General features: G+C 40.9%; 1 protein-coding gene across 1 annotated transcript; it reads right to left on the bottom strand.

The window, feature by feature from the left end:
• Window positions 1-5637: 5637 nt before the first annotated feature.
• med11 (mediator complex subunit 11) lies at window positions 5638-9454 on the bottom strand. Its single transcript, XM_063470293.2, has 3 exons — window positions 9352-9454; window positions 8635-8765; window positions 5638-6117 (listed from the first exon to the last, which is right to left on the bottom strand). Exons 1-3 carry the CDS (start codon window positions 9419-9421, stop codon window positions 5965-5967), a joined length of 354 nt encoding a protein of 117 aa, XP_063326363.1. The 5' UTR covers window positions 9422-9454; the 3' UTR covers window positions 5638-5964.
• Between the last annotated feature and the right edge of the window lie 53 nt (window positions 9455-9507).

Genomic DNA, 9507 nt, shown 5'->3' with positions numbered 1-9507 from the left:
CTCGATTATGGCAAAAATGATAATCACGATTATTTTCACTGAAATTGAGATCTCGATTATTTGACGATATTCATTTAACAATAACAATGTATTGAATAATGGCTTTAAAGATTGTCAAAAAATAATATAAAATAGTGTGCAAATACTGATTACAGTGCAAATGTTTGCAATATAAAAAATAAATGAAAAATGTAAACATCTATGTTTAGTGAACTTCAAAATACTGCACAATATTTGATCCACGTCTGACTCCGCGAACCCATAATGTTTCCACCAATGTTCCCTCTAATTTTTCATGTGTCTGAGCGAACACACAAACTCCCTGAGCGGTCCCTTGGACCACTGTGAGCAACAGCAGACGTGTGCACTGTGGTCACGCCAGCATCTAATCCATCCAAGTTACATGGTTTATTAAAATAATCAAATTACAGCATTTACATTTATGTTAGACTACTTTTAATTAACTGCTTTAGCCCACTTACAATGAAAATTTAAAAAATTTTGTTCATGACCTGTGCAGTATGTTAACACTATTGGAAGTAAAAATAACTTGAACTCCAATTTTGAAAACACAACTTTCTTTCTTCTTCTTTTTTTTTCATAAAGCTCTAACTTGTATTATGAGTGTGAGTCTGTGGTCTGGGAGAGAGTCCTGTAACTCTCTGTCTGCCAAATACAGTATATAATGACCAATGTTGGGCAATTAATTATATCAGGCATGTCCAAAGTCCGGCCAGTTTTAATTGGCCCGCAAGTAATTTTATAAATTGAATAGAATATGGCCCGCACTTCAACTTTTGCTTGAGTGTATTGCACTTCTTGGTTTTAACACCAGGGGGAGCTGCTGTTGATCAAGGCAGTTGCTCCACCAAAAAGGACAATCACAGAAGAAGTGTACCCGCAAGTTACTAAACATGGCAGAACCAAAGAAGCGAAAGGTAGAAAGTGAATGCAGAAAATTTCAGACAAGGTGGGAGAGTGAATATTTCTTCAAAGAATTCAAGGGTAAGTGTGTCTGTTTGATTTGCACTGAAACTGTGGCAGTTATGAAAGAGTTATTATGAAACCAAACATCAGGCCTATGCATCCTACACTGGTGCTGAGCGAGAGCAGAAAGTAAAGCAAATGCTAGCTGTCCTGCAGGGTCAGCAACAGTATTTTTTTCGTGCTCAAATTGTCCAGGAAAAGGCTCCAATAGCAGCTATGAGGTCGCCCAACTCATCGCAAGACATGGCGAGCCTTTTTCAGATGGAGACCTCATAAAACACGGCCTCGTTAAAGTCACCGAAATAATGTGCCCGGAAAAAGTGCAGGACTTCAACAACGTCAGCATGTCCAGAAATCCAGTTGTGCGACGCATTGAAGACTCATCAGCCAACATTAAACTGCAGCTGTCTGATAAAGCTGTGCTTTTGATTTTTACTCCATCGCATGCGATGAGAGCACCGATGCCACAGACACCGCACAGCTGCTAATTTCTTTGCGGGGAGTGGACGAGAGCACGAGCGCTTTAGGTGAGTAAAAAAATGTATTCCACAGTACCCGTGTGTTAATGTGCAGGTACACGTGCTTCAAATATCAATAATGCGCATCAATTCTGTCACTACCCTGCTTTTGCGCACCGCTTTCTTATATGCGTTTTTCTTGTTAACACACAGAGTACACACCGCTGTGCACAGCGCACGCACACGCAAAGTCAGCTGATCTCAACTGATGCAGATTTGCTCCTTGATCAAGTGGCATTTGTCCGGATTTTTGGCACGAGTGGCGATCAGCACCGCAGCTGGATGGCCCGATTTACATACCCAGCGCAGCTGATACTCACCAGAATAATTCACTAAAATTATATGCACTCCTGTTATTAAGTCCAGTTCAGTCTGTTAATGGTGATAATCGTTTCAAACGAACGTTAATAGGTGTGTTGCTAAGCCTAATAACTTAAATAACAAACTTGAAATGTACCTGTCCCATTTTCCCCTTTGTTTTTTCTCTGTACTGTAAATCTTCTGTCTAAGAAGAAATCTGAGGCTGCTGTTCTGAGAATGAGCTACCAAAGCTTTTTCTGAATAAATCAATAAAGATCCATTTATGGAAAGCTGTGATGAAGGCAGTTTTGTCTTTAATTATATTCAACAATATAACACATTTGACCACTTTTAAGTGATTTTTAATACAGTAAAGTTAAGGTTATATACCTAATTTCTAGTAAGTGGCCCAGCCCCTCCTATATTTTTATGTATGTGGCCCTCAGCGAAAAAAGTTTGGACACCCCTGAATTATATAGTTACTACTTCAAAAAAGTAACTCAGTTTGGCAAACAACAAAGTTTTTTGCAGCTATTTATTTTTTTTAATGCAGCCAATGCATTTTTAAATAAACATTTCAAACTATTTACAGAACAATCAGCTGTTCTGCATCAAATTTGATGCCACACAAATTATTTGTGCCACTCCAAAAAATAATTTCTGTCCACTATGAGATAAAGGAGAACAACAGCCTGATACCTGCAGGCCTGACAGCAGGAGATGTATCACTCCTGTAACACCTGTAACATTCAGCAGTCGCCTCATTGTTCTGACACACACAACAAAACTATTGACTACACTACACACTAACTACACACTAACTACACACTAACTACACACTAACTACACAAGATTTGCGCTAAACGTCTCAAATCTCTCACATCTCAAAACAACCGCCGTCACTCCTAAAACTTCCCCCCGTTTCTTAACAACTAGATGCCACGTTGACATATCATTTTTTGATTGGTCGACACGGTACTTTTTTCGCCCAATAGGAAAGGGGAGGGGGTTTGGTTTTGCTCACAGGCTTTCGAGCGTTTTCCTTATAAAACGCCGTTTTTACCGTTTCTTCCCGCAGTAAATATAAACAACGATAGTATTCAGGAAGAAAAACAAACATTGCAGATATTTTTATCATAACTCTGGTTTTACGTGGCCTATCAACACAATTTAAAAACTGGTATAAAGTCCACACGTTTCCCTTTTTCAGTTGTTCCGTCTGTCCTGCTCACATCTCCAATGGTTGTACACGATGTCATTAATGTGGCTTCACTCCACATCAGCCACGCCGCTTTGCTAGCTAAAACTCCGGTGTCGGCACATAAGGACGCTGCCATAGCCTGTCGACGACGTTGATTAGCTGCGTATATACGAATGTGAATCGCATTATTGGCTGGACTATGGGATAAGGTGGCATCGTTCTAATCCCATACGGGAGCAGCCAGTCACTTACTGACTAACACTGCAAAACAGAATTGTTAAAGTTTTAATTTTAATTTCAATTCAGGTTAGATTTTTTTTGTGCGCAACGCAGATTTTCTGTGCGCAGAGACCGTGCCAGCAGTGCGCAATTGCGCACGCGCACAGCTTAGAGGGAATATTGGTTTCCACACCACTGAAGTCGTTTTACCTCTCTTTTCAACCAACAGCATTCTTTCTTCAGCAGCCATTATCCTCTCCTCTCCAAATAACTTCTGCTTAGCTTTCCGAGCTTCCCTCGGGTCCTCTTAATTGTTGTGACGCGTGTTCGAAACGCAGAGGTGCGCGCTCGATTTGCCACACGGAGCAGCGCGAGAGTAAAGCACGAGGGAGGTGCTAATAATCGGTTCAGTCATTTTTAATGATCGTTGAAAACCCAGATCGTAATCGAGATTAAAATTCGATTAATTGAGCAGCCCTAGTTCAAACACACTTGGTCGATGCTGAGAGTGGTCCTGTTGCTGAGGTTGGGGTCATCCTGTGATCTCTTACGGACCACCTCCAACGCTTCCGTGACTGGGATGCAAGTGAAGAGAGATGTAACGTCGTACGAGACCATGGTTTCATCTGCCTCCATAACGACATCTCTCACCTTCTCAACAAAATCCAGGGTGTTCTGGATGTGGTGTTCAGAGCTGCCCACCAGCGGGTTGAGGATCGAAGCCAGAAACTCGGGCTGACCGAGTTGATCACACAGACAATCTGTCATGGTCCTGGGTCGTTTCGACCCAGCATTTTGAGTTTCTTATGTGTTGGTTTGTTGTTGTATTCTGGGTTATTCTTAATCTCTGGTTGTGTCTTGTTGTTTATTATTATTATTGTTCTTAGTCTGTTTCAGTTAAGGGTTTTGTTCTTGGACCCTTGTGTTTAGTATAGCTTTTGCCCTGTGTTAAGTCTGCATCTTTGTGAATTGCTTCCTGTTTTATTTCGAAGATTTATGTTTCATGTCAGTGTTTCTAGCTTCGCTTCCTCTGTCTCATTAAGTCTAATTTCTCCCGGCTGTGTGCCCACCTGTTCCTCCTTCCCTCATGTTCCTGCCTGTGTATTTATAGTGTGTGTTCAGCGTTGTGTCGTACCATCAGATTTTACCTGTGTGTTTCAGTTTGTGTTTTTCCCGGTTTGGTTTCTGTTTTGTTTTCTGCCAGCAATAAAGCTGTGGTTTTTGAGTTGCATTCAGTCTCCGAGTCCTGCATTTGGATCCTCACCTCCGCCTGCCCACACACAGAGCCCTGACACAGTCGGTCTTAAAGGTGCACCCTGTTTATGTATCTTTGGTAAACCATACAGACTTGGTGTAGACTCCCCTGGGTATAGCCTGTGGTATGAGGTCCGGTCAATAGCATTGTCCTGTTCTAACTGGTTCAGACAGTCTATCACCCTCTTCCTGTAGCCACTTCCTGGGTCTCGTTTCAGGGGCTCATAAGTATTTTCATCACTGAGCAGTGACAATATTTTCCCATGATAGTCTTTCTGGTTTAGCAGAGCTGTGCACCTACGTTTGTCTGCCAGAAGGATGATAATGTTGTTGTCATTACTAAGTGATGTGAGTGCCTTCCTCTCCTCCATGCTGATCTTTTGAAAAGCAGTGTATCTCTCTGATGTCAGTCTAAGTCAAATATCTTGAAACTGACGCTTTGTTTTTTTAAGTGAAATTTTTAAAATGATACATTTTATATATAACCTGGTTGCTAAACTATGTAATGGAAACATTGTTACAAAATTAGGTTAAATATATTAGTCTATTAATTTCTTGTTGTTATTCATCCGATAATAAGTGTCCCAACCAATAACCAATGAACAAAACTATCCACATGGTGGTTACAATGAGAGCACTCTACAGTGTCTCAGCTGAGTACTTGGGATCTTCCATGTTTTTCTGGCCATATTATATTACTACTATGAATAAATATTTGCTATATTAAGCTTCTATACATGAAACTGACATTTATAGAATACTTGCTTAATACTTGTATAAATGTTAGTAGACGGGCCTCATATTATAAGTACTTTAAGGTGGGCAGTAAGACTAGAAAAGCACAATATAAATACCTGTGCATTTGTCATTTACTGTAGTAAAGCTGAAAAAACATCTGTTACATGTGATGAGTTGCTTCCTGCTGTGCTCCATCAGAATTTACAAAAAGATACTAAACTATATTTGTCATTGGTAACACTTTATATGCCTATACCTGTCTTTAGTTCACTTTTATAAAATATGGCATTTAATCCTATGCACAGAGCACATTACTGACCACACTCATGAGGACACTGTTTGGCATCTTTCTCAAAGACTGGAGGAGCCACAGACTGAACCGTGGACCTTCAGATTAATGTATGAGGTTCTCTATCACAACCACAACAAAGGTTTTTCCCCAAAAGATGATTCGTTGTTTTATTAGAAGTATCGACAGTTTCTACATATGACCTGCTCCTTAAACTGATAACAAAATCAGAAACACAACATACACAGACCCCAGTAAAAAACACTTTTTTCTTTCCTTGAGTTTTTGTTTATATTTGTTGAGACACGTCAGCATTTTAATAAAAGTGAGAAGGGCTGTGAAAACTCGAGCGGTGGTGACACACGTGGGGAATACGGAGAAGTGCTGTTGCATTAGGTATCTGAAAGTGCTGTGCCAGTCCAAGCACAATGATCTCAATCCCAGCAACCAGCTGACTCTCATGTCTGCTGCTGCTGCTGCTCCAGCATGACTTCACAGGTGCGTCCCAGTTCTCCCAGTTTGACCTTGGCATACTCAGCTCGGTTCAGTGCCATCTGACAGTCCTTCCTGGCTGAATAGGTAGAACCTTCATGTGGCTGACCAGTCGCTACCTGGAGAGAGAAAAAGGAGAAAAAAAACTTGAATCTATTGCTCACAATATTTCTATCATGGAGGTAAGTTCTTCATTTATAAAAATAAATAATAATAATTTAAAGAAAAACTGCATCAGTTTGTATTTGTGAACCTCATCTATCTATTAGATTTATGATTTTAAAGATTTCCTACATAACTCTTAATTAAAAACATTTTCTCTTCAGTTTTACAGTAGTACAGAGAAAAACCCCAACAATCAGACGACCCCAAGCACTTTGACCTTAACATACTGTAGAGTTTTTACCTTACAATAGAAAGCACACGACTGTTGTTGTGATTTGGTGCTATATAAATAAATTGAATTGAACTGAATTCAGGGTCACATGATGCAGCCCTATCTATAAACTGAAACTTATTAAAAAGGAAAGTATTAAGCCCAGTCTTAAAAGTAGAGTGGGCCTCTGTCCTCTGAACCCAAACTGGGAGCTGGAGCAGACAGCTAAGGGCTCTGTCTCCCATTCTACTATTAGGAGCTCCAGGAACCACAAGTAAGCCTGCAGTCTCAGCGAGTAATACTCTGTTAGGATAATATGGTACTATAACATCTTGAAGATATGATGAAGCCTGATATTTTGAGACCTTGTAAATGAAGACTTTAAATTAATTTCTGGATTTAACAGAGATTTAGTAGGTGGGAGAAATTTGCCATGGAGAAAAGAATTAGAAATCAGTGTGATAAATATGAGATCTGCAAAATGTAAGCAGATGTTTCATAAGCTATAAAGCTAAATAGATACTATAGCTCTATCTATCATCATCAACCTAGACAGACAGACAGACAGACAGACAGACAGAGGCTTGCAAAAGTATTTGGCCCCCTTGAACTTTTCCACATTTTGTCACATTACAGCCACAAACATGAATCAATTTTATTGGAATTCCACGTGAAAGACCAACACAAAGTGGTGTACACGTGAGAAGTGGAACGAAAATCATACATGATTCCAAACATTTTTTACAAATAAATAACTGAAAAGTGGGGTGTGCGTAATTATTCAGCCCCCTGAGTCAATACTTTGTAGAACCACCTTTTGCTGCAATTACAGCTGTCAGTCTTTTAGGGTATGTCTCTACCAGCTTTGCACATCTACAGACTGAAATCCTTGCCCATTCTTCTTTGCAAAACAGCTCCAGCTCAGTCAGATTAGATGGACAGCGTTTGTGAACAGCAGTTTTCAGATCTGCCACAGATTCTCGATTGGATTTAGACACCAGACAGGTCAGGGATAAAGTTATTGAGAAATTTAAAGCAGGCTTAGGCTACAAAAAGATTTCCCAAGCCTTGAACATCCCACGGAGCACTGTTCAAGTGATCATTCAGAAATGGAAGGAGTATGGCACAACTGTAAACCTACCAAGACAAGGCCGTCCACCTAAACTCACAGGCCGAACAAGGAGAGTGCTGATCAGAAATGCAGCCAAGAGGTCCATGGTGACTCTGGACGAGCTGCAGAGATCTACAGCTCAGGTGGGGGAATCTGTCCATAGGACAACTATTAGTCGTGCACTGCACAAAGTTGGCCTTTATGGAAGAGTGGCAAGAAGAAAGCCATTGTTAACAGAAAACCATAAGAAGTCCCGTTTGCAGTTTGCCACAAGCCATGTGGGGGACACAGCAAACATGTGGAAGAAGGTGCTCTGGTCAGATGAGACCAAAATGGAACTTTTTGGCCAAAATACAAAACGCTATGTGTGGCGGAAAACTAACACTGCACATCACTCTGAACACACCATCCCCACTGTCAAATATGGTGGTGGCAGCATCATGCTCTGGGGGTGCTTCTCTTCAGCAGGGACAGGGAAGCTGGTCAGAGTTGATGGGAAGATGGATGGAGTCAAATACAGGGCAATCTTGGAAGAAAACCTCTTGGAGTCTGCAAAAGACTTGAGACTGGGGTGGAGGTTCACCTTCCAGCAGGACAACGACCCTAAAAATAAAGCCAGGGCAACAATGGAATGGTTTAAAACAAAACATATCCATGTGTTAGAATGGCCCAGTCAAAGTCCAGATCTAAATCCAATCCAGAATCTGTGGCAAGATCTGAAAACTGCTGTTCACAAACGCTGTCCATCTAATCTGACTGAGCTGGAGCTGTTTTGCAAAGAAGAATGGGCAAGGATTTCAGTCTGTAGATGTGCAAAGCTGGTAGAGACATACCCTAAAAGACTGACAGCTGTAATTGCAGCAAAAGGTGGTTCTACAAAGTATTGACTCAGGGGGCTGAATAATTACGCACACCCCACTTTTCAGTTATTTATTTGTAAAAAATGTTTGGAATCATGTATGATTTTCATTCCACTTCTCACGTGTACACCACTTTGTATTGGTCTTTCATGTGGAATTCCAATAAAATCGATTCATGTTTGTGGCTGTAATGTGACAAAATGTGGAAAAGTTCAAGGGGGCCGAATACTTTTGCAAGCCACTGTAGATAGATAGATGTGCAGCTGTGGTCTCTAGCTGTGGATTTAACCTGTGTAAGGTAGCGGATCTGGGCACTTAGTTCGTTCTCCACTCGGCTGACTGAGTTCTGGAACTGGATGAGCTGTCTGTCCAGGAAGCTGGCATTGTGTTTATCTTTGGAGAGTTCAAGAACAATATTACCTGCAAGGTCAAGAGTAAACATAGAAACATGACTTAAAAAGACTTGATTAGACACAAAGACAGAGAGTTAATTTAAAACTTGATTCTTTGTTTTAGTAAAGGACTGTGCTATGCTGAGGATTGTTTGTTGTTGTAGAGTCAGCCAAACAAATGGAAACAAATTGTGTTGTTTGGATACTGAAAATTGGTTCTTTGCTAAGTTTCCTGTTATGTGTATGGCTTATTAAGCCAAAACCATTTTTAAATGTAACAGGTCTGAGGACTGATTTGAAACTGAGTGAAAAATCCTCAAATGTCGAAAGAAAAACTTTCAGAAAGCCTGGAAACTGCGAGAGAAACGAGGGGCTGAGTCGAGACTTTTGCACAGGAATACATTTTCCCCCTCTGCGATAAACCAAATCTTTACAGCGGCTAATGTGTACAGAGAATAATGATCAGGCAACGATCTGTTGGAAACAGCTAAGTGGGATTTACAGGATCCCTCGGGTACTTGTCCTATTGTCGGATGAAGAGCATCAGAAAATCAATCAAAAATAATCAGCGATGCACGTTTTGATGTAACAGCCGCAAGAAGACACTCTCTCACCGGCACACTGCAGCACCATCGCTATCTCCTTCTCCACATCCTCCAGCGCTCTGAGCCTGTCATTAGCCATCAGCAGGCGGGAAGCAGCCGCTCTCCGAGCACCAGCTCCACTGCACAGTGATCCACAGTGTGACTCAAACCCACTTAATCGAGTTT

The sequence above is a fragment of the Pelmatolapia mariae genome, linkage group LG3_W (assembly GCF_036321145.2).
Source record: "Pelmatolapia mariae isolate MD_Pm_ZW linkage group LG3_W, Pm_UMD_F_2, whole genome shotgun sequence".
NCBI lineage: Eukaryota > Metazoa > Chordata > Actinopteri > Cichliformes > Cichlidae > Pelmatolapia > Pelmatolapia mariae.
This window is presented reverse-complemented; position numbering and strand designations above follow the sequence as displayed.

Bases quoted from the DNA above. Each gene is read 5' to 3' on its own strand.
- med11 (XM_063470293.2), bottom strand. From the start codon at position 9,421: ATGGCTAATGACAGGCTCAGAGCGCTGGAGGATGTGGAGAAGGAGATA. The intron at 8,766-9,351 runs GTGAGAGAGTGT...TTGACCTTGCAG, and splicing joins GATGGTGCTGCAGTGTGCCG to GTAATATTGTTCTTGAACTC. The intron at 6,118-8,634 runs GTTAAATCCACA...TTCTCTCTCCAG, and splicing joins AGATCCGCTACCTTACACAG to GTAGCGACTGGTCAGCCACA.